The sequence below is a fragment of the Condylura cristata genome, unplaced genomic scaffold (assembly GCF_000260355.1).
Source record: "Condylura cristata isolate star-nosed mole 26May11 unplaced genomic scaffold, ConCri1.0 scaffold00004, whole genome shotgun sequence".
Taxonomy (NCBI): domain Eukaryota; kingdom Metazoa; phylum Chordata; class Mammalia; order Eulipotyphla; family Talpidae; genus Condylura; species Condylura cristata.
In genome coordinates, this window is record NW_004567105.1 from 39858255 (window position 1) to 39884761 (window position 26507).

The window sequence follows — 26507 nt, forward strand, 5'->3', positions numbered from 1 at the left end:
TTTAATATTTAAATAATAAAATAATGCAGGTTGTAAACATTGTATAAAATAAAGATTGCCAAAGTTATTTTAGGGGCCAAATGTCTCTACCACTGTAACAGTACTTTTACCCCAGCTACGGTCCTTGCACCCACACACAACACTCCCATTCCATCATTCCTACCTCGTATTCCTGGAAAATAACTGTTCCCTGACTAGGGGACACTTAAAAAAGTGTTCTGCTGCCTTCCCCCTCTATGTTTCTACTAATCTCTAACAAGATAAGAGAATCTTCTTTTCCTGCCTTGGGTTTTCAGTTAGCCAGCTTTTAACTTTGAATTGCGTTTTGGGTCTTCCACTGGCTCAGTAATAAATGAGTCTATCACCTCCAGGCTCCATTCCCATCCTTCTCATTTCAAATATCCACATGAACCCATGTTTCAGGCACACAACTTCCACGCACAGCCAATGTCATTCTCTTTCACTTACCTGCATCAATGAATACTTTCAAGACAAATCAAATCAAACTCAGTGTCTTCCCTGAGAAGTCTTTCCCGTTTTCCCAATGTTGGTAGTTGTGTCACAATTTCATGGTTAAATATTTGCTATTTTTTTTTCTTCAGATAAAGATACAGAAGTTTTATATAGCATCCCAATGCACTTCACTAAGTTGTACAGGGCACAGAACATGAGAACAAAGATATCATATTACTAACTTGTTGACTTGCTGCTGTAATTCCTTTGGGGTCCACTGTGGTGCCTTTATGGAAGCGAAGAGCAACAGATGTTCCAACACAGTGAGGTTGTCAAACAGGACATCCCGCTGAGGACACACACCCAGTTCTGTCCTGACCACAGATAAGTCTGTTTTCAGGTTCTTGCCATTGATGACAATAGTCCCAGAAGTGGGAGGGTAGAGTCCCGTCAACATGGATCTGCCAGAGAATATAAGACAGCAGGGAGAATACAGGCTGTTTGCTCTGGGCTCCAGCTACCCCATCAGACGCACACCACAGGAGCACACCTTTCCACAGGTCTGGTTTCTGTGGCACACAGTTAAATTGGGGACATTTGTTGCCCGCTTTAACCCTAGAAATGTGAACTTACAATGTTTACCTTTCTACATGATCGATTGTGATCAATGATCTGAGTGGAAGCTCAAGATTATAAACACAACTTGTTTTTACAGATAAGGAAAAAGGCTAAAGGAAGGACATATAGGTCCATGTCACATAAGCCAAGCAGAAGTGCAAACTTCCACTCCCAACTCTGTGGTAAGGTCTTTCTTCCTATGCCCATGTTATAGATCCATATGAAAACCTCAGCAACCTTGTGATGATTCTAGAAATTCTCTTGACTGATCAGACAAAGCTAGTATGAGAATTACCTGCTTCTGATACTTCACTTTAGGAAGTTTATCATTTATATTTTGGCTGTTTTTCTTATTTCTGGAAAGTTAGACAACCACCTATTATAGAACCTACCAAAATCATTACTATCTACCTTTATAAAGTGCATGTTATCCACAAAAATATTTTTCTTAGCAGCTTGTTCATAATCTCCAAAAACTAGAAACAGCCTTAGTTGACATCAACAGGTAAAAGAGTAAATTAATGATGGTGCCCCAGAGTGGATGCAGCAGAATCTTCCCTCAGGTCCAAGCCCAATGACCTGGTGATCACCACAGGAACCCTCAAGCATCCTTTTCAGTAAAAGGAGCCAGACACCATTCCAGTTCTAGAGTTCTGGGAAATGCAAACTCTTTTACAGTGGTAAATCACAGATCTGTGCTCACTTGGGAGATGGGTCAAGGAAGACAGAGAATCTTGTTCCAGAATAAAGCATGTTTGTGTCAGAGTACATCGACAGATACTGTTGCCAGGACATAAATCACACCCCAACAACCTTGATGAACAATTGCCTAGGATATTATGTTTAGACCCCTCTGGGGACTACTATGGAGTAGTATGCAAACATTTTGTACCAGTCTCTGATGGTTTTGTGTGAAATAGTGATACCAATCCATCAGTCTGTCATCTAATAACTGCCAGAAGTGACAGCCCCAAGGAAGACACAAGATACACTTCAAAGAGGCACAAAAAGCAATGCAGTCTGCGAACTTCAAACATCACATGACCCCAAATTTAAATATTATTGTTCCACCAAACACGGATGCCAGGTCATCCTTGCAAGAGAAATGTTTTAGTAAAAGTGTGATGTGGAATACTGGCTTTTGAGTCACTATTCATGCAGCACTTACTTTCCCAATCTGAAAACACTAAAAAATACTCAGCAAGATAAGATCTTCAGCTCTATTTGAACAGCCATGGGGAAAAAAAATAAAAACTTTACATAAATTTTCTTTTAATTGGTTTTCAGTTTTCTGGGTATTTCTTCAGGTTTCTGAAAATATGAGTGATATTTTGGAATCTTAAGCAAAATGTGTGTGTGTTTTTTTTTTTTTACCATTTAATGGGTCATCATTTTAATCCTATTAATAATAAATAAAAACTGACTTGTTTAAAAGAGAAATTCACTAATTTGGGACAGTTATTCATAAACAAGTCTTCAATTTTTAACTGTTTTTGTGTCCTTGAACATTGTGCATCTCTGAGACAACATGAATTAATTTTTAATCAAACTTGAAGTCACTGGATCCTAAACAAAAATAAAGACTTAACAATTAAACAAACACATACAGAACAAGAAATGTAAAAGAAAATACTCAGGTATTTAAACATTTTTAAACACCATTCTGGATTTTTTTTCTATAAATGTGCCAAATAAATAAATAAATAAACTGTAGGAGATAAAGGAACAAATGTCATGAGACTTTCAAAGTCTAAAGTTAAAATTCATGAATTATTTATGGGGAATAAAAAAAGAATTAAAGATAAATTCATCTGCCATCTGCTCTGGCTGCTTAGCCCTGCAATGTCATTGTGATGTGGTTGAGGGCACACTGCAGTCCAGGAGGTGGCTGTCTTCCTGCCATGTCTCTAAGCACTGTATGAAACTAAACTCAAACCAGGAAAAGGAGCATCATCTTCTGCCTTACAGAAAGTGATTTTTGTAGAATCAAAGTACAGCATTTTATGGAAGTGAAATGTGACCCACATGACTGTGGTCTTCCCAGCTCCATTGGTTCCCAGCAGTGCGGTGATCTGGTCACTGTGGAAGGTGAGGGTGAGGTCTTGAACAGCCTTGTGGTGCTCGTACTCCTTGCTTACAGACACCAGGGAGACACCTGGAGGGCCTGCTTCAAGCTTTACTTCCCCATTTTGCAATGGTGACCCTGTGAGGAAGAGGCAAATTTACCCTGAAAGGACTTCAACAACATTAAATAAAGCACACACGTAATCATTCAGTGGACTTCCTTGATTTAATTTCTGACTCTGGGAAACATACAAAGCAATTCAGAAACCTAAGTCATTTATGCTATGCAAGTAACTGCTAGGTGACATCACTAATCATGAAGTTGGGCACCCATGTGTATTCCATCATATAATAAACACACACACACACACAGACGTCTCTTCACTTATATGAAAAGTGACACAACACGCAGGTTAGTTACACAAAAATGTCCATGAGAAATACCCTCTCAAGGAGATGAGAGGTAATTCCTGCTTACTGGTTTTCAAAGTTTCTAAATAATTCTATTTACTTGTGTAAATAAGAAAAAATCATTACTGCAAGTATTGATATTTAAAGCTTAAATCCATCATGGTGGAAGCTTGTTTGTCTACATATTCCATCTGAAGTTGTCCTTTGTGGAAGTGTACCCATGATTGAACAGTGAATGGCGGGCAAAGGTTCATAATTATCCTGCTTGCTTCCTGGAAAGCACTTTTTTCATTTGTAAAGGGCAAACATATTCTCTCTCTCAGAGCTCCTAATACTCCAGTATGTATAACAGCACTTTGCAAATTCTAAAATGCATTTGCTAGACTTTGCAGCCATCCATATTTGCTTTTAGTTTTATAAAAATTCATGCTTGAGCTGAAGCTTCTTAGCTTCTGATTATAATATGCACACAAATGCACATAACACATAGATCAAGGCCCCCAGCCTATGCAAGATGAAAAAAATATCCCATCAGAGGATATTTTCTTGCAAATTGCAATATTTCCAAACCCAAGAGGACCTTCAAGTTGGCAGCAGAGAACAGTACAAACAGTGCCTAGTGCTCAACTTAAAAAGAAAGAAACTGACCAGGAGAAACATATGTCAAATACTGCATTCCTACCAACCTTTATTAGCAAAGTTCTCATTGAAGAAGATCAGGCCGGAATTTAGTGTGCAAGGCTTTTTCTCCATGAAACCACATATATTCTTCCAGTATGATGTAGTGAAGGGGAAATACCATGGTTTCTTTAAACCAAAAGTTCCTACAAAATAAAATGAAATTAAAATTGTTCTTTCTATCTAGAAAAAATGTCTGTAATAAACTAATATGAAATTTTATCCTGTTAACAATATCAGTATGCATCTCATTTAAAAATCTATACACTAAGTGGTAGGTGTCTGTATTAGTATTGCAGAGTGTCCTGATTCTCTCTCTTCAGCCTGACCTTGGTCCTTCTGTAAGGAACCACTTTCATCTACTTCCCCAAGAGGTCTTCAGAACAGGTCTTCAAAAAACTGATAGGTAGTTATTAAAAATAAATGTAGGTGTTGAACAATTGCTGAGTATCCCCCAGATTTAGGTAAAATTCCTGTCCATCACCCTTTTATTTTCCTGCTGCTTTTCTTTTGTCTAGCTTTGATATATGTGTGGATTAGTAGACAAGAGGAAAATAATGGGGAAGATGGAAGATGCACAAATGAATTAATCAATTACAACTTCATAATGCCTACACTTACATATGAAACATATCAACATTATTCAAATGTGTTCTCCAAATTCATTCAATACCACTTAATAGTCACTTTACATTAATCATATGTTGAAATGAAAGTAGCTTTAATTTTTAGCAATTCTGAATTTTCTTTAACACATCCATTCTAGATTATGTTTGATGAATTATATAAATTGAACAAGTGATTGAACAGCTAGACCTACATGAAATCTATTTTAGCATTTTGACCTTTAAGCAAAGGAGAGATTTATAAACATTCCCATATTTTTGATCAGGTGATTCAAGGAAAAACGCGTGGACCCTTCATCTTTTGAAAGTGAAAAGAAGCAGTGAACTAGTATCTGATCTACATTATTATCTGACCATCTGTTATTGGATGACTTATGCCCTCCTAATTAATGTGTTGAGTCCTAAGCCCTAGGACCTCAGAAATGACTATTTAAAGGAGAGTCTTTCTAGAGGTAATTAAGGTTAAATAATGTCATTGGAATGAGTCCAATAGCATTACTAGTGACTTCATGGGAAAAGGCTTAAAATCATACACACACAATGAAGGTCACCTGAGGTAACAAGTCCAGGAGAGAGACCTTAGAGAAACCAACTTGTAATACTTTCATGTTGGAGTTCTGGCCTCCAGGATTGTTAGAAGATAAATTTAAGTCCAACAAGCTGTGTAATTTCCCTGAAGGAACTAATGCATATAGATACTCTCTTAGCAAGGTAGCCACCATTCCTTAATGAGAAGAAAATGACCAGTATATGGACTATTATATCATATCTTAACCACACTCTCTCTATGCACGGTGCCATCCAGGTCTTCACTTGTGTTCATTTGTATAGCTCTGCAATCACCCAATGTGGGAGCACTATTATCAAGTCTCCCTTCCTAATGGGAAAAAGGTATTTAACAAAGCTTGTCCAAAGATACATATAGTGAAGTGAACTGCAAAAGTCATGTAAGCCATAAGGCTGGCCTCACATGGGAACTATGTATTTAAGTACACACAAGAGATAGCAAGAATGTGTTCAGTTCCCCTTTCCAACAAGATCCTCTTGCTTCAAACAAGTAAGAAGACCCAGCTTGCCTACTGCATTTCAGAATCGTCATCTACCTAATGGGAACATTAGAATAACAATTAATGAATGGATAGTGGACTTATAGAAATAAAAGGAGATAATCAGCAAACAGTCACATCGAGAAAACTAGTCTACAAAAAGTCGATCACCATTGGTCTTCCCTCTTGCTCATCAAACAGCTGGTTTTGTTAAGAGGTCTTCTCAGGTGACCATGTCAACAGTTTGGGCAGAAATATCCTCTTGACATCAGCAATAGAAAGCAAAACATCTGAGATTAGTACCACTTTTAAATGAGCAGAGATTAATGGGATGCCTAGAAACATGCTGGAGATACCAAAACACTGAATGTCCTCAGCATCATTCATGAGAGCTGAACTGTGATGTTTTGGGCTGTTGAGTTAATCCAAATATTAATCCAATCTATTAATCCAAATAAGGTGGAAGCTGCCAATTCTAAGGTAGCACAGAAGCCATTCAGTTCTTTTCTACCATTTGCTTTTGTCTTACAATTTTAAATTTGTTCAATGTGCACACTCTGAGAAGCAGTCATCCTGCTCACATTGCCAGAGGTGACTGTGTGCATTAATATGTGCAGAGGCCCTCAGTTTAGGCTGAGTTTTCTTCTCAAGGGCTTTTGCAGGCCAGGAAGCTAATTAGCATTACCCCGAAATTTGACAGAGATAGAAGAAGAAGTCAATGAGATTAGACAGATCAAGCAGAATCAGATTTAATGGCAAACACATAAAAAGAGTTTATGAAACAAAAACTCTTTTAGAGGACCAGATGTTTGCTTGTGAGTTTGAGTTGCACAGAGACCGACAATTGACCCTGAGCCCTGGGGAAGGTGATGAGGTGTCTACAGAGTCTTCTGATCAAACATCAAGGCTAAAAATGTTGGTGTCAGTATCCATCTGATTGCCTTTTAAAAGAGAGAGAAAGAAAATGGAAGAAAACATTTGCTTCAGGATATTTATGAGTGTGTGGATGTGAAAGAAAGAGTTAGAGAGCAAGAAAGACAGAAAGACTGAGAGACTCACCCACCCAATCTTGGGAGACTCCCTACTCACAAGAGACTTTCAAGCAGTGGATCTCAATAATTTTGATATGTGTAAAGAAACATTTGGGTTGGAGCAGTGAATATATGCTTTAAAATGGAGGCTACATTATTACTCAGCTGATGGGGCCTAGGGCAGGAAGTGAGTGCTGCTGAGAAGGCAGGTCTTTCATCAAATTTCCCAAGAAGAAGGACACCACTGAAGGAAGTACCACCGTTGGTCATGAGACAGAGGGTGTGAAGGTAAAATGTGGACAAGAGACTTTGTTGCTGTGTCCATGAGCAGAAAAAAGGTGAGGCAAGGTGAGTGAACTGATGCTTGGCTAGTTACAATAATATGAGCAGGTTTTGGGGCACTGGAGCTGACCCTAATTGTCTGGTCCTGCCTGGGGGATTAGTGTAAAAGGATAGAGACCCAGTGTGGTATGTGTGTGTGTGTGGGCAGGGGTGGGGGGAATACAGAAAAGATGTGGGGATGTGGGTTTGAGATTGCTGGATTTGTGTATGAAAGATATGCTCAAGAGCAAATGTTTTACTAGCTCTAGGAAGTGGCTAGACTTAGAATGGGGCTGAGGGATAGCAGTCTCTGCAGCGTCAGTAATGCAGAAGATTAAAGGTACAATTAATGCAACAAGGATGGCACTAAGCACATTCTCTTTTCAGGATCTTGGAATGGAAGCTTTCCCTACAAAGATGCAGCCCAGCCCGTCCAAGAGTGCCCTTGACTTGCATTCTGTGAACCTTATAACACATGTTCCTACAACTTAAAAGCCCTTTATAGTTGCTGCGGCCTAGGACAGATAAACCTAAATTTCTCCGATGGTTTTACTTATTTTTAATTTTTTAAATATATTCATTAAATCACCCTTCATTTTTGTACAATGTATGATTCCTCCATAAAATTTCCACCATCAATTCACCCATGCACCATCACCATAGCCCCTTTTTTTGCAGGAAATTTTGAAGGGATGCAACGATCTTGAAAATTATTGGAAGACTATGCTTTATGTGGTAACTGTTAATCATTTCAGAAAGCCACATTATCAACATGATGCAAACTCATTGTTTTTGATTTTGCAACACAGTACAACTATAGCAGTCTTCATGCAGTCCGTTACATGTCAAAAGATGTAGATCATTTTTAAAAAACTTAAAACCAAATATTTTTAAATTAACAGTTCCTGAAATACACTGTATTTTTCTTATTTTTCAGCTATTTCATTCTATTGTCACTCTGTATATTTTTACAAATTTTATAGCAAAATAAAATCAAATCCACTTTGAAAAAGCTACACATTGAATTGATTAATATCAAGTCTTCCTATTATTTTTCAATATTATTCTGATGCTATTCCCAAGTATCCACACCAGAGCTTCTCAATAAACCTTCTTAAATTACTGTTTCTTTGTCCAATCCATCCTCCATTTCCTGTTACCTAACAAAGATGATAACTGAAATCTCAAAAATGTTGGAAATTGGATGTAGGTACTGACATGGATAAAATTATAAGATAGGAGATGTCACTTCTTTATGCTTCATTATTATCTGTCCCATGTAATAATAAAAGGAATTAGCTTTATGATACTTTTCCAAATAAGGCCCAGATCACTAACAAAAAAAAAAAATCACCTTTTCTACTTTGTGTCTAATTTTTCCTACGTTAATTCAATTTCTTTAATCATACTTATATATAAACCCATTTTATAATGCATAAATTTGATTTGTTATTGTCTTATTTTTAGATTTTTTCCTAATATTTGCATTTAATTTCACTAATCCCCTTACTTTACTTTTAGTGTCAAATTATTCTGAATAGGTTATTCAAAATCAATTTTTTGAAATATTTTAGGTACAAGCATTTGCATAATTTGTTCTATGTTTTAACGATGTCATGCCTAAACTTTGAGAATTTGTATGATATTTAACTACATGTTACTTGCTTTTCCATTCTCTTTTACATAGAGTTTAGACATTACATTAATTTTGGTACTTTGTATACAGGTATAATTTATTACTTGTGAAATTCATTTTAAGAGAGTAAAGAGCATACTGAACAATATCCATCTTAAAAAATACATACTACATAAAACAGTACTAGTAATTACAAGTCTAATTATGGATCTGAAAATCTAACAATATTTTCTACCAATTTCATTTTTTGTTATTATTGGCAGACTTTGTCAAGGTTTAAAATAATGTCGTTATTTAATCATATGTAAATTATTTATTCTATTTTTTTCTTTTAACTTTTGGGATAGAATCAGCAATTTCATGATAAAAAGGGGAAAATATTCATATCCATTATCATTTTTAACAAACTCCTATGTCTTTCTGTTTTTAACTCTATGTTTTTAGAGTTTCGATCTTTTGTTATGGAATAGCCTCTGGATGTTAGTACACAACTAAGGAGGACCCAGGGATTCCCGATGCTTAAGGGTTCCCTGCTCTAAAAGAGATTCTGCCTACATATACACACATACACACACACACACATACACAAAGGTAGTAGAAGCATAATTTTTGTGTGAATGTTTTAATAGAATTGGTGTGATGGGAAAGAGAGAAAAAAAAAGACTTCAAATAATAGTTTCCCAGTAAAACACTCCAAATTGTCCACCCCCTGGTGGATAAATGCAAGTTAAACAGGTCTATCCCTAAGGAGGGCCACTGAAATCTAAAAGCTTCCCACAAGTCTAAGATAAGTTTATCAAGGAATCATAAGAAAGGGGTCAGGTGGGTGCCAGAGAGCTGGAACAGAAGAGAGACTCACAATTTAAAATATATCACATCAGCATAATGGCTGTCATTTTCTCTGCCAACACCCTGCTGTACCCAGTCTCTCCATATCCCTCATTTACATAGTCTCTTCCAAGTATCTCTTCTAAGTATCTCTAAATGTTTCTCTTCCATCTGCATCCCTCAAGTGCCATTAACCCTTTGTTCTGCATCCCTTTATATATCACCTTGCTCCTTCCCAGCTGTCTGACCCCCACTCAGGATGTTTGATTTCTGTCACACTAGAACATATAATCCAAGCCATCTGCATGCTTTGCAAGTCTCCTCTCCTTTCACAAAGATTGTTTTGGTTAACATGTTCTTTCTTACAAATGATCTAGCTTCAAATCCAGATATAAAAACTTATTCATATTCTCAGAGAAAATGTAGAGAAGGGTATTCATAATTCAGAAGTCATCGCAAGGTCTTCCTGTCTTTATGTCCTTTGTGGGGTGTAGAACAGTATTTGACTGAGAATCACATCACATTCAAAATTGCAAACAGTGTGTATGACCTAGTAAAAAAGTGCAGGTAAATTCACATGAGTTTAAAAGCTTGCATGTGGTCAAGTGAGAGTTGGTTTTGAGTAAAGAAAAAGCTCAAGTTCATGGCTGTTGCTACCAACTTTTACCAGTAGAAATAAAGATCTTTCCAATCCCAAATTTAGCATTTGGGTTCCCTATGTGCCTAAGAAGGATATCTTTTCCTTTCTCTCTGCACTTAGCTTTCAGGATAAAGAAAACGTTCTGAAAACCACAGACATGACTTATCTTCCACTTCTGCTCTCTCAGGTGGGGCATTTCCATAATGGCTTAACTTTACTCTGTCCTTTTGCCCTCTTTTGTTAAATTCTTACAACTTCCTCTTTTCCCCTTCAAATATAGTCTAGATTTTGATACTTCTCATACTACATATCTCTCGCAAGGGAACAATCTTTTATTTGTTGCAAAATATACATTGTAAAATTTACCATCTTAACAATTTTCAAGTGTATAATCACTAATTTTGCCTACATTCATGTTATTGTACAAAAAAAATCCACTGTTTTGATCTTATAAAACTAAAATATATATTCATTAAATCACCATTCTTCATCTTTTCCTACCTACTTTCTGTCTCCATGAATGTGACTGCTCTAGAGGTATTACATAAAGTCCTTCAGAGAAATAGATTAGGATATATAGACATACAGACAGAGAGACAGATATAAAGGCATTCATTCTGAGAAGTTGGCTCATAAAATTATGGAGTCTAAAAAGTATCATGATCTGCTGCCTGTAAGGTGGAGGCTCAGGAGAGCCAGTGGTGTACTTCTACTCCAAATCAAAAGCCAAAAAAACATAGGACTGCTGGGGTTAGTTCCAGGTCAAATCCAGAGACCCGGGAACCAGCATTTCTGATGTCCCACGACGGAGTTGAATGTTCCAGCGCAACTAGAAAGAAAACTCATCCTTCCTTCACATGTTGTTCCATTTAAGGTTCTCAGCATACTGGATGATACCCACCCACAATGGTAATGGGAGTTTTCTTTATTCAATCTAATCTCTTCAGAAAATAAATCACAGAGACCATGTTTTACAGGTATCTGGATATCCAAAGTGCCAGTTAAGTTGACTCATATAATGAACTCAAACTATGTATCTCTTCTAAGACACTTAATGTATCAGTTCCTTTATGATTGACTTATTTTGCTTAGTGTAATGACTTCATATTTTATGTTATAGCTTGTCAGAATTTCAAGGTTAAATAATATGACATTTTATTTATGTGTTCATTTATTGATAGACATTTGGACTAATTAGAAAACTACACTCGAGTGCATAGGGTGACAGGAGAGATAACTAGTCAGTTTGGTGATCCAAACAGTCTCAGACCCCCAAAAAGGAACTTCAGTTTCCATTTAAAAGTAAATTTCATCACCTGCTGCTCACCTATAGCCCATCTCACTTCCAGGGTACACCACCTTATTATTTAAGATACTGCCACCTATCCATTCATAATGCATCCACATTTTACATAAGCTCTGTATTTTTGGTCCCTTCTTAGAACAAAAACCAAGTCTCATATATCTATTCATAAAGAAGATTGGGAAGACAACATTAAATTCATCATCAAACTGGTAACTTAAATTATTTTAACTAACATTATGTTAATATGCTTGCAAAACATGTGTGTGTGTATGTGTCTCTCTCTGTGATATTTGTTATTTGTACCAAATGTGTATCATTTAAAAAACGTTTAATCAGTTCCTCCCTGGGGCTCAATGGGTTAGGATGCAGCCGCTGCAGAGAAAGTTCGATCCCTCTCCAGAGGTAATCTACATGGCACGGCAGACCTCTCCTTGTCTCGCCAACTGCTCCCCTCAGCAGTGTACTTTGTTGATCTTCCTGTTCTATTCCCCACTCTATCTCTATGGCCATGTTTTACTCTTTATTTCATAGACAAATTTGGTTTCATAGAAGCATATGATCTCCCTTATACTATAACCTATGCAATAAATAGAATTTTACTTCATAGTACACTGACTTACATACACAACAAAAATTATCCACTATCCTCAAAAACAGGTTTGCAGCCCTTCCTCGTGGTGCATCAAGTTAAAGCACTAAGAAGCTAAAGTCACTTCAGCATGAGTTCGAACCCCACCCACCCCGAGGTGATCCACATGACACAGCAGTACTCTCCTGACCCACCCACTGCTCCCCTCAGCAGTGTACTTCGTTGATATGCCTGTTCTGCTCCCCACTCTGTCTCTGGTGTATCCTCTCACTACTCCTGCACTTATGGCCTGTACCCCAATTCTGTGTGCACAAATAAATAAATAACAGGTTTGCTAGATTTCTTTTCATAAATGATGCACAAAAAATTCTATGTGTACATATATATTTCATTTCTCTGTTCATTTCTGAGTTAAAAAATAAACATTTAAAGAACTTTGTACACACATCAATCTATTGACTAAAAGTGGTTTTCTAATTAAAATTATCACAAGTAATTAATTTTCCTACACACACCCTTATATTACTTATCATAATGCTTATCACAATCAGAAAAGGAAAGCATTGTCCTCTACTTGCATTTCCTGGCTCTTTAGTGACATTACATCTTTTTATAATCTTATTAAATATAAACATTTCTTTTTTAATGAATGAATTCCTCAAGTTATTTGCTCATAATAGTTTTTTGAGATGTATTTTTTTTTAAATTTGATTTTTTTTCATATACCATTAGTTTTTATAAACTTGTAAGTTACCCTATAATGTTATTTATCTGTATATTTTGAAATGTTGATTTATAGTCTGATAAGGGAAACTATCAATTTTTATTATGCACGTCGTTGGCATTATGTTTTGAAAGGTCCTAACTACCTTAAAACAATAATTCATCTATTTCTTCCTTATTTTAAATATTATTTCTGATGAATTTATGAATGGGCTTAATTTTTCCCCCAATAAGATTGACTGAATAGCATATCTTTACTAACTGTTTGAAAAAACACACTTATTAATGGAGTAAATTAGTACTTATAAATGGATTGGTTAGAGAACTTTCTAATTTGTTCCATAGTTCTATCATTCTGATAGAACTCCGTTGCTTTAGTCCTTGTCAATATATATTGAGATTTTATATTATCATTAGCCAGCAGTTTCTCTTATGTTCATAATTTTGACCATTATCTTTAATTTTCATCAATTAAGATTAGTATTTTTGTGTTGTATTTGAATGATTATAGTAGGCTTAATTTTATTATTTTATTTAAGGCTACATAATTTGAAATTACATAAATTATATAGAGAAAATCATCATACTTAAAGTGATAAATAATCATGTTCAAGAATATGGCATGTTTTCCATTTTCATATCTATTTTAAGTTGACTTAATTTTCTTTTTATTTGATATATATTGTCTTTTACATTCAGTTCATACTGAGGTATTTTATTTTATGCTATTGAGAAAGAAGTCTTGTCTCCATTTACTCTGTTTATTGCTGATAGGCAGCAATGCTATTAGTTTTTATGTATGTGTACTTGTCCTCAGTCATCTGGTTATGCTTGTTTTTCACTTAATTCTCCCCTATGAAATAGAAATAATTATGGATATGTCCCTTCTTTTTATGCTACTTCTATTTTTTTTCCCTATGGCTAGAAGTTTTGTCTGAACACTGAATTCCATTATTAAATAGCACCTCCAGTGCTGAGAGAGGAGTCACCATGTCTCTTCTGACTCTCAGGTCCCCCATCTGTCTGCTATACTTCTTTTCAAATCCCTTGAACCATTTCACCCTGAGAACAGAGGCAATGGGAAGAGCCCTCTCCCTCCCCACCCATTCCCAAAGCCACAGCCCCAAAGCCTCACAGTCAACCTAGAACAGCGAAGGCTCTGTGATTCTGGACACCAGCCTGCTGTGTGTGCCCAGTGCCTTTTAATTTGTTTACGATTCAGCCTTTCTTCCCTCCTGTTTCTTATGACACCAATGTTTCCTTCAGGGTAGACCTTTCCCACCAGCACACAGGCATGTAATTATGTCACCCAATTTAGGTAACAATAACCAGAAAGACCATGGTCAGATCCAGCCTTTCTCTCTCTGATTCCCCTGTCACTATAGCTACTGCTCCTATGGGATTCAATCTTACTCAACCGTGCTAGAAAAACTGAAGAATCACAAAAGTCATGCTCCAGTCCCCCTCCCTCCCCTCTTCCCTTAAGCTGGTGCTATCGCGATAAATGGATCAGATGTTTATTCTCTGGATATGACTGAAGTCCTCATGACACGCAGACAAAGGGCAACACTGTCAAAAATTAAAGGAAAGTAAAGTAATGTTTTATGGTCAAGTAGAGTTTTGTTTGTTTGTTTGTTTGTTTGTTTGTTTTCCAAAATACCACTGTGAAATTCTAATCAAATAGGCGGGAATCCTGCATTGAGCAAAATCTTTGCCCAGAACAGAAGTAGAGTGGTTAAAGGAATCAAAGGTAGGTTTTCTTCTTTAGGCCCTGATGGTTGAGGAAAGAATTCAGATTCTTCTAGATCTCTGGCCACACTTTATGTTAAATTCTACATTGCCAAGAGAAACATGTTAGGGGTACATTTATGCTTGTCAGACTCTTTGGGCAAGACATATTGAGATGTAGGTTTTCCATATTAATATTTAGTAAGTGAAAATCTGGCTTTTTAGTAAGTGAAAATCTCCTTGGTAAAAGATGGTTCTTTATTTCCCTTCTTACCACTTGCTTGTCTCCTCCTGGGGAAGAGCAGAAGTCTACAGGGCTATCCCTGGCTTCACCTTTAGGCCTTATCTGTACTCCCCTCCCCGCCCCCCCCCCCATATCCTGGCCACTTCCCTGGCTCCCACTCCAGGACGTGCTCTCACTTTCTGCAGGGCACCTTCTGTCAGTGCCCCTTTCTCCTGAAAAAAAAATTTTTTTTAAGATTTATTTATTTACTTATTCATACAGAACTGGGATACAGGCCAGGGGGGGTGAGAGGATTCACCAAAGGGGAGCAGCGGGCAGGTCAGGAGAGGTCTGCCACACCATGTGGTCACCTTTGGGGCGGGAATCAAACTCACACTGACTGAAGCAGCTACAGCTTGCTTGCAGTGCTGTGCTTTATCCAGCTGTGCCACCATGGAGGGCCCTCTTCCTGCATTTTACAATCAACTTCTTACCCAGATCCATAACATTTTTCTCTCTGATAACTACCTTCTTGTTAATTCCCAACTATTTGTCATCAACTTGCCTTGTATATGGGCCTTCTCAGTTCATTTTCAAAAATTCATTTCCTAGAATCCATCTTTTCTTAATTCTTATTTGAAGTAATAAGAGAGTGTAATGCAATTTTTTCCAAGTTTATTCTCAATCTTAGTTTATTTTCTGTGTCTCCCCCTTGGGACTTATAATTTGCTGCTTTTATGTAAAATATTCTTTCCAGTGACCCTTATTATTTTGATTTTTATTCATCCTAAATGTTACATAAGCTCTCCATATAATTTTGTCAACAAAATGAATTTTATTTTCCTTTTGTACCTCCATTTTCAATTTGTAGGTGATTATATTCTGTCTCCATTTTTAGTTCTTAGCTTTAAAGGCTGCATGCCACTTAAAAATCCCAAAACTAAGTACTGAGAAGTAATTTCAGCTAGAACATATAAACCCAAGAAAATTCTATTTCTAAAAATATAAATAAAAAATGTCCAAAGCACTATCTCTGTTCTTGGCCTGAGCCAGGCTTATGGTATAACTACTGTCTTCCCTACTTACACACCTAAGAAATCATTGCCGTCAGTGGCTAGCTCTCCCCATTGCCTCCTTGACTGTTTATCAGAAGAAAAGACATCCAAGTGTGGAAACTCTTATGCCATGACAATACAGACAGCTCTGGGTTTGGAGGTGGCCCTGATGTTCACATGTTCTCCATCTCCACAGCTTATTTCTTCTCAACCCAACTTGCCTCCAAGTTCTGCTGTGGGCTGACCCAGACAAAAGACTAGATCTTGACTCCAGCTCCAGCCACTATCTGAATCCCTGTCCCAATCATATCCTCTAAAGACAAAGCCAGTCATGGTCCCCAAACTCTCCCGAAAATGCTCCCTTCACCCCTTCCTTGAATTGGTAAATCTTTTCTGTTTTTAAGTGACGAAAGTTCATTTGCTGGGGAGCTGTATGGTGGGCCTGGGCTGTACCCTCACCTGACCTGCTCCTGTGTGTGTCCTCATGGTTGCCATTCCACATAGGATTCAAAAGCACCGTCTTTTCTTCAACTTTACACTCCCTTTTTAACATCCTATGAATCCCTTTCCAATGCCTTAGATGATAGGTGATTATGCTAACATTCATACCTATTGGGTCAAGATACTTTTTAGTTTGTCATTTTATAAAGTTACATGATTACTTACCAGGAATCAAGTTGCTGAAATACCAGCCACATAAAAAATAAAGGCCTGAATCAAACAGAATCATCCAGCAAACCCAGCCAAATGTCATGCCCACTTGCTCAGGAGCCTGGTACATATTATTCCACTGAATTCCTGGAAGGAAGGAAAAGGTCAGGGAGAGAACAGCACATCCTCTTTTAGTGTAGATTTTGGTAAGATAAGTTCATTAGTGCCATAAACACAACAAAAGCAGAATGCAACTAAAATAAAAAGATCAAAGGAAGATCACAGTAAATGGTAGCTTAATTAACCTCATCTTTTTCAATGATAGCAAGTGGAGTGACCACTAACAACATATTAATAGCTAACACTTTAGAATCTGTAAAAGATCTCCTTATTTATATATAGTTATATGTGCTTAACTAAGTTTATACTTAGGGGAAGTAAATATATTAAAAAAAAAAAAAGGGTTCCTTGAGAACCTGAACTCCAAATGACTCCAAATTAGGTTATTCTCTCTGCTCTGTGAAAATGTATAAAAAAGATATATAAGACCTGGGGTGGGAAAAAAAATCATTATTTCCACAAAATATTTTGACATTTTGCTGTATTAAACTATAAATCGTTTTAATATATATATTTTAATTTTGCTATGGTACAAGCTTAGAACTTACTAAAAAAACATTTATTTACCATTGAGTATTGGAATTTACTCCAAAATATTCAAAGAATTGAACAGTGACCTTGCTTCTTGTTTATCCTCTGGCCTGACTTTGTTTATGGAGCAGTTTGAGAAACTCAGGAGAAATCATTCAGGATGATTTAATGTAGCTTTAGAGTAGTACAGTTCAGAATAGTACAAGTGTATCCAATGTGGAGAAAAGAGAAACTGTGCACTATGGCATGTCTATAAACTGGTACAGCAATTATGGAAAAATATGGAAATTCCTCAAGAAGTTCAGAATAGAAATTCTAGACAATCCAGTAATCCCATTTCAGGATATATGTACAAAAACACTAATCCAAAACCATAGGTATACTCCTAACCTCATGACAGCGCAATTTACATAGCCAAGGGTTGGAAACAATCTATATTGCTCATTGACAGATGAGTATATTAACAAAATGTGTTATATATAAGTAATGTAATACTACGCAGCAATAAAAAAGATGAAACCTTGTCATTTGCAACAACATTGATGGACCTAGAGGTTGTTATGCTTAATAAATCAAATAGAGATAAACACAAATACTTGTCTCATATGTAATACATAAAGAAACACAACAAAGGAACTAAATAAAACAAAAATTATCTTTAGGCTATGAGACTGATTATCAGAAGAGATAGAGGAAAGAAGTAGCTAAATGGGGGTAAAAGAAGTCTATTGTGTGGTAAAAGACAGAATAGGGCATTTAATGGTAAATTTAATTATTATATATGTTGATTTACATCTGAGACTTATATGCTTCAAAGCTAACTCACTGCAATAAAAATTCTTTTAAATTATATCCTCTTGGGCCCTCCCTGGTGGCTCAAGCGTAAAATACAGCACTACAAAACTAGCCACAGCTTCAACAGGAGTTCGAAGTGACCGACACGGTGCAGCATACCTTTCCTGTCTTGCTCGCTGTTCCCCCCAGAAGTCTGCCTGTTCTGCTCCCCACTCTCTGGTGAATCCTCTTACCACCCCACACCTTTGGCCTGTACCCTAGCTCTGTATGCATAAATAAATAAATCTTAACAAAAAAATATATCCTCTTACCTGCCTCTTGTCCTTCTAAGAATGTAACAAAAAATATTCCTTGTCCAAAGGCAGTGGTTGAGAGGAGGCACTGCATAAAATTGATGGAGTGAAAATGAAAGACATGTTAGTGCTTTATTAGGAGGACAGAAAATCTGCAACACTAAATACAAATAGAGAAACCACACACATTCCAACTCTAATGATGTCAAAGCTTTGCTCCAGGCAGTGATTTCAATATTTGAACCTGAAGACTTAGCCACATGTCAGCTTGTTCTGAAAGACTTGATAACAAGCTAGTTTTTAATGTTAAAAAGTATTATTTCTCTTTACTGCAATGCTTGAAGTGTCATAAATCCAATGCATTGTACACAGAAATGTATAATAAAAAAAATAGTGGAAAACAGAATAGGGCAATTTACTATTTTTCATTGGTAAGCGAATGTCCTGGAGCAGACTACAGGCATACTGATGGAACATATACATTATTCTATTTAGAATGGGAGTGTTTTGAAAGAAAATGTATTTTATTTCCAGTGAAAAGGACCTATGTCAGAGAAAAAATAAAAGCCCATTTAAAAATATTATGTGCCAGAGTGAGATTTTATATTTGCCACAAACACTTAAACATATAAAAAGGAAATAAAACCTTATATGCATAGAACCCTTGAAGATAAGTATTGATGTAAAAACAAAAATGACAGCATTTGAAATACGAACTGGATCATTAATAATACATCTTCTTATCTGTAAGGATTATGGAGAAGTGGGGGTAAAGGAAACTACATAGTCATGGTTGCTTTAATTTCCTGAAAACCACTAATTAACAATAATATAAAATCATTGGTTATAAATTAATATGGGTGTGATATAAGCTAATCAGAGCTGATGACATGTATTAATAACTAAAATGTAGATTACATAGCACTACCTTCTTCATATACATTTATTTCAGTGTTATGCATATATGACCAATGGAACCATGGAGGATGGAAAAATAATTTGGTCTTCACCGATTCAAAATGAACAGAGCAGACAACCCTCCCAACAAATGAGAGCATGCTAGACTCTTCTGGCTGCTGTAGGAGGGTAAGTGACCTCTGTCTCTTTAGTACCATTTCAAATTCTCCCTTACTAATGCTAAACATTCATCCCAAGGATTGCAATTAGAGAAATTTGCTTGACGCACATAATACAAATGTGGCCATTTTAATAATGATTAGTTCATCTTTTCTACAGGATTGAATTCCTACTATGTGTCCAGGGCTGTGCTTGCCAAAAAAAACAATCATAAAAGAAAGGAGATGTATCTTAAAAACATGCATGATCCCGACATTGCTAATGGAGTGATCATTCTACTTAATGTGAAGTAATTTACTATGATTCAAGAAAAATGCTTACTTTTTACTTCCAAAAGTTTTCAAAATATATATTTTTTTCTATGTATGAAACAGAAAGACACTGCAGTCTTATGTTTCCTTTAGAATGCTACTGATTTTCCAATGAGTTTTCAAAAGAGTCCCTGTTACAGGGAAAAATGTCAATTTTTAACAGGCTGCCTTCCAGAATAACTACTGCAGATTCAATGAATCACCACTGCAAGACTCCCCACCTGAGGTGGAATAAAGAAAAGCAAATCTTTGAAAACCAATGGAGATCTGAGAATGATCCATTGAAATGTAGAAGATAGCAACTTTGACTTTTTTTTTATTGGGTCAAAGGTGATTTTGTTTTATTTTGTATTTTTTACAAATCAGCCCACTTACCAGAAACATCTGAATAATAGCACTTAATTGGTTGTGTAGAACCAGCAGAACAATATAGGGTAAGAAGCTGATCATGTACACCAGGCTGGCACAAAGGGCCGCGATGTTTGCTTGGCTGAAAAACGCACTCAAAAAGTAACTCAGCATGACAACTGACACCCCAAAGTTGAGGAGAAAGAGGAAAATAATGAAAGCGTTGCTGTGTGCAAAAATGCGGCTTGTCTTCAGGATGACGGCTAGGGCAGCGCTGCTTATGGTCAACACAGCCATATTCTCCAGGAACCAGGCCAGGAACTGGATCACTGGATGCACTCCCATCATCCTCATGTACTGTCAAAACAAAGAAAACCCAAAATTATCTCGGCTGATTATAAGTAGGTAAGCAACAAATAAAATAATGCAAGTTCTAATCAAAACTTAAGAATTACAATCATAAATTAAGATGAGAAGTCTGCTATCATGTTTTTCTGGCTTTTATAAAAATTGTTGAGTGGTGTTATTCTTTCAGTCACATGATCTGCCCTTTGTTGTCCTTCATTGATAGGAAATACCTGCTGAACTGTGACAAGCATTTTAAGCTTCAGTGTAAAATGATTTTTCTGAGACAGGGACTTAGTGTGGCCATACTTGTTGGGAACCCCAACAGAGGGAATAGTTGACAAAGTGACAGTGCTTGGTCCATTATGGGACAAGATTCACCTCCAAGTTCATAATCTCCCCTCCTTCTCTTCCCAGTAAAGTCGGTGGTGATTTACCTCTTCGATCTGGATCTCCCGCTCGTATACCAGTTTTCGGACCATGCTAGCCACTGACACCATCCATGTCAACATCATTATCAAGGGGAAAAAGAAGCCAACATTGTTCAAGAATCTGTAAGAAAACAATTCAGTCATCATGTAAGGGCAAGCATGACTCATTTCAAGCTCATGGTGAGTACTGCTTCTGGTCAAACCTTTTCAAGTTGTTTTTATATATAAGCAACAAAGCACTTTCAGGACTGAAACCTCATTTAACCTTTTCAACAGGCCTGCAAAATGACTATTTGGCATCCTGATTCTGTTAAAAAAAATTTTGAATGCTTATCACCACCAATGTTCCTCACTGATACACTCCTTGAAAGAGTAGGTAGAAGAGGAAATGAGTCATTCATTCAAAACTACAGTTGTGCCCACTTAATTGAGACTTAATCTTCAGTCATTACTAGCAATTGACCATTGATTGTAACCTATAAAATATGTTAAAATTGACAACTGAAGGTATCTTTCTCACTCTCTTCTCAGCACACCGATTTCTAATGCATATTTGAAACGATTATTCTTTAGGGAAATAGTGATAACTATGTCTCAAATCCTATAATATACCATTGTTATCTTTTTCAATTCTCAAGTGTGCTTGATCACACTGTTTCCTGCTTCCTTTTCTTTAAATTCCAGAGTAACTCTTAGCTTTCCATTAATCATCTCAGCTTCCTTCATTAATATCTTCTCCTTTTTTGTAAATCCTTTCACTGAAGGCATTCTCACCACAACCCTGGGCTTTTGTCTTAATGAATCCTTCTGAGCTATAAAGCCACACATGAACTATTTTACTCATTCACTAAGACCAGCCATTGGGTATAGGCTCCATTAATCAACCAAAAAGATAAAGGAGCTACCAGTAGTGACACTATCTAAGTTTCAATGTCTAGACAAAGAACAAAGGTACAGACAAAAAAATTAGCTCTCCAGGCAGAAAAATTTCTCTGCTTTCTTCTCCATAGATTCTCAGAACCCTTCTGTGGTTCAGTCACAGCATTAACTGTGAAGTGGGCCATCATCAGGACCACTGATTTAAGACTTTGCTGTCAGGACTCCCCACCATACTGTTTCTGCTTAGCAAATATCTGCTATATAGTAGAAGCAAAGTATGTGTTAATAAAATCATGAATGAATAAAATAAAGGGAATTATTCTCCTTGTTTTATTCCTTTTCCTGCTTATATTACAGGCCAACTATAATTAATCATCAATTTAATGAATCACATTTTAAAACTAACTATGAGCTTGTATGCTGCACAGTGACAGTTTGCCAAAGGCAGTGTTCTAGATTTTTAGTTATGTGATTTTTCTAGGGTCTTTAAAATAATTTTATAGTGTTCAATGCAAATGGAAGTCTATGAGCAGGAAGTACCATAAATGTTATCTACTTGCAAATCCAACAAATGCTATCTCTTCTTCTACAGTGATAGCATTTACCATAGAGATGAAGCTTAAATCACTGGTAAAGTTAAAAACCATGAATACTGGGCCCTCCCTATTGGTAAACTGGGTTAAAGTGCAGTACTGCAAAGCTAGCAGCAGCCATTTCAGCACCAGTTGGATAACAGGCCAGAGAGGTGACCCACATGGCTTGGCAGACCTCTCCTGTCTGCTTGCCTTAGGAGTGTACTTTGTCAATCTGCCTATTCTGCTACCCACTCTGACTTTGGTGAATTCTCCCACCATCCCTGCACCTCTGGCCTATACCCCCGTTCTATATGCATGAATAAATCTTTAAAAAAAAAAAAGAAAGAAAGAAAACTAATACTGAGTTTGCTTAAGACTTTGGAAAAAAAATTGTCTACTTGGTCCTAATCTTTATCTTAAAAAAAAAAAAAAAGAAAGAAAACTTAATATCAATGAAATAGCTCTTGAATTATTTTCTTATAGCAACTTAGATTCTTTAAAGGAGGCCATAGCCACCATATACAAATATTCCACAAGAGTCTGTCTCCTGCTTCAGGAGTCACACTGGACCAGCATTATGTGCATATTTGTGTTTGTACTCTTCGGGTGTCCCCTGGGCCACTGCACTATTGTAAAGAAGAAATCAGTGGAGGCTTAGAATTGCATAAACTCAAGTCTAGTTTTCTTGAAAAAATTACTGTAGATGCCCTGAGTGTCCAGGTGTGCTGCATATATATGTGCCTCACTGGAACCATTTAATAGCAAACAGAGTAAGAAATTAGAAATAAGAAGGTGCTGTACATGGCTATACAGTTTAGCCCTTTCCTGTTCCTGGAAACCAACGCAAAAGCAACTCAAAAAGGAAGAAAATATGTAATCCAATTCTGCTAAATGCCTGGAAGCAATATTCAATATGTGAGGAAGACTAGAAATAAGATTATGTGGGATTCACACAAAGAAATAGATAGGAGCAATGTCAACAGTAGAATCCCACCCCTACAGATGCAGAATGTGCCATCTAAACCGCACTTCAGAAAAGCCAAGGAGTACTTTCTGAGAACACATTATAAATAAGTGTGAGAACACATTATAAATAAGTGTGTGTTCAGTGTGCATCAAGATGCAGGCTAATTTGTGATTAGACCGTATTCTTTTAAACCTGTTCCCAGAAGGGAGGACTCTATGAATTATGTATACATTTTCAAGAAACACTTGGTCTTTGTCACTGTGGAAAAGAAAGTTTTTGAACTAAGCAACCATTAATGCCACCTGGTTCTCAAATAAAACTCTCTTACAAAAAAAAAAAAAAAAAGAGGGATATTCTGATATCTAAGCCATTCACAATGAGTAACAACAATCTAGCACATTTATGTCAGAAATAAAAAAAAAAAAAAAAGTTGAAGGCAGTTGAAGGCAACAGAATAACAAATGAAAAACACACACCAAAAAGCTGGTGACAAGGAAGATGAAAATAGCAAATTCATTTTTCCCATCAGTTTAAAAATGGAAGGTAATTATATCTATAAATAAAATACCTGCACCAGCAATTCAGTGGTGTGATTGCAAGATAGCAAGAAGACATGAAATATGTACTAGAAGAATTTAGAAAGAAATAGAAGGAAAAATAGTCACCAGACACATGAAGATAAAATTAAAAGAACAAGAACAAAATGACTCTGCACAGAACACAGTACGGGGTATAGAAAATAGTAGTGCAGATAAAGGAATGTTAGAAAGGAAAGAGTTTTAAAGAGTTACAAAAAAGTATTGATAAGAAACACAGGGAAAAAATCTACTACAGTCACTGAAGAAAAAAAAGACATCAACCACTTTAAGATAATCAATTTGTTGCAGTGGAGAAACATCAAGAAATTCCATAAGAAAAAAAAAGTAAATGTAGATATTGAAAGATTTCATTTTGCATCATGAAAAATTATCCTATAATGATCAATTAAAAAATGTACCCTGGTAAATTTGTTAACTTTTTAAGTTATTAGTATCTTGTAAAATTTACCAGGTTATATAAAAAAAAAAGGCAGAAATATATCGATATAATCTCAAAGATAAATATAATGGAGTGATTCTGGCAAGATATTTAAAGAAGAGCTAGCCAGGGATTTATTAAGTCAAGGGGTCTTCGAAATACAAAAACTACAAGACAGTTAAGTATGTAAGCTCTTGGGTTATATTGCCTCTTGAGATCTTTTTAATAAAGTTATTAGATGATAAATTTTACCCCACCAAAGAATGACTAGTAAATTATAGTGGAAAGGTAATAGTAAGCAATGGATATATTTTCCAGTAAAAATAAAACTAATGCAAAAATTAAAAATTAAGACAAAATTGACTGGAAATAGGTTCACTGAAAGGTAGAAATTATACCACAAACAAAATTGGAAGGACAGTGGGAATGTGTGAGGGGGAAAAATTAGTTAGTGATTGCCTAACGGCCATTCTATAATTTGACAAATTCAGAATATAATTATAATAAACATAATATAGTAGATTACATTATATAATATATATTATGATGTATTATAATTGTACAAGGAAATATTAAGTAAAATAATATCAACTAATATTACATGATTAAAAAAAGTAAATGGTTGAAAAGAAATTACTTTAAAGTGATATTGCTCATGGGAAAAATCCTTATTAAATATTAGTTTTAAAGCATAAGTATAAAATAAACACATTAATAAGGCCATTATATATATATATATATATACACACACACACACACACACACACATACATATGTAATTATAAATGTTTGCACTTGAAATTCTGTTTCATTCTTCAATCAACCTTCCATACCTTCCAGTTAACAGAACAATCTTTCTGTGAAAAATCTAAAATTGTTGTGCCTGTGCTGAACAAGTACAGACTTTTTCTCGTTACCCCCCTAAACAATATAGTAAAATAACAACTTATTTGTATTGTACTAGGTATTGCAAATAATCTAGAGATAATTACAGGGGGATGTGTATAAATTATATGCAACTGCCATACCATTTTGTAAAAGAGACTTGAACATCTATGGATTTTGATCCTAGAATCAATTCCCTGTATTATCTCTGTATTTCTGAACTGTACTAAACAGCTAACCTTACCTATATAAGAATCGTATAATACATACAAGAACTATATATGAAACAAAATATTTCAAAAAATTTAAAGTGAAAGGACAAGTAAATAATGGGAAGAAATAAAACAAAAAAGAAATAACTAAACCAATTTAATTCATATAAGCAAGAATTATGTCCGCCAAGCATCATGTAAGACTCAAAACACAATTATTCATAACTGTATAAAAAAGGTAATATAGGACTAGCATCAAAAGACCAACACCATACGTAAAAGAGTAGGCAGAAATACACAAGTCTAGGGGACTGTAATTTATCTATCTTATTCTAGGGCCAATGAACAGGACACAAATGAAGATGGAAAAATCTTAAATAGGAGTGTTAGTATCGATCAATTTCTCTAAAAAACAAAATTAAAAATTATGTTCAATTGCCCATAAATCATTCACAAGTGTGGATTATATGTTACTTGCCAGAAAAAAAAAATGATAAATTCCAAAATTAGAAATGATAAACAACATTTTCTAATGGCAATGGAAAAATTAAGAATTTGGTAACTTAGTTTATGATGCACTTTTTGGAATGTTGTCAGTCTGATGGGTTAAAAAATGGTATCTCAGATTGGCTTTAATTTGAAGTTGATATATTACAGGTAAATTGAGTAATTTTTTCATTTGCTTAAAATCCCCAAGTATAAGAAATTTTATTTAATCAGCCCTTGGGTAAAAGATAGAAGTCCATATTATAAGCATCTTGAAAACACTGAATTTTTAGCAACATATCAAATGTAGAGGTCATAGTTAATATCGTGGTTGAAAGAAAAGTTATCACCTTAGGTAGCTACCTAAAAGGGGAAAAAAGGAACTATAAAAATAAAAATAAGGATCTCCCTAGTGGCACGAGGGTTAAATCTTAGAATTCTCACACTATTCTCAGCTACCGAAGCACAAGTTCAATCGCCAATTGGGGAGCTGACCCACATGGCATCGCAGATTGCTGTCTTGTCAGTTGCTCCCGTCAGCAGTGTATTTCAGGTCTCCCTGTTCTGCTCCCTACTATGTCTCTGGTGAATCCTCTCACCATGGTCCC

At 35.9% G+C, this 26507-nt stretch overlaps 1 protein-coding gene across 1 annotated transcript in view; it reads right to left on the reverse strand.

Moving 5' to 3' along the window:
* Positions 1 to 26507, reverse strand: part of ABCA13 (ATP-binding cassette, sub-family A (ABC1), member 13) — a 436597-nt gene that overhangs the window by 208730 nt on the left and 201360 nt on the right. The window contains exons 32-38 of the mRNA XM_004676530.2: positions 20885 to 20999; positions 20130 to 20459; positions 18385 to 18454; positions 16643 to 16774; positions 4233 to 4370; positions 3097 to 3274; positions 696 to 914 (exon numbers count right to left, since the gene is read on the reverse strand). Of these exons, the coding sequence (XP_004676587.1) occupies positions 696 to 914; positions 3097 to 3274; positions 4233 to 4370; positions 16643 to 16774; positions 18385 to 18454; positions 20130 to 20459; positions 20885 to 20999 (1182 nt within the window). The remainder of the gene's footprint in view (positions 1 to 695; positions 915 to 3096; positions 3275 to 4232; positions 4371 to 16642; positions 16775 to 18384; positions 18455 to 20129; positions 20460 to 20884; positions 21000 to 26507) is intronic.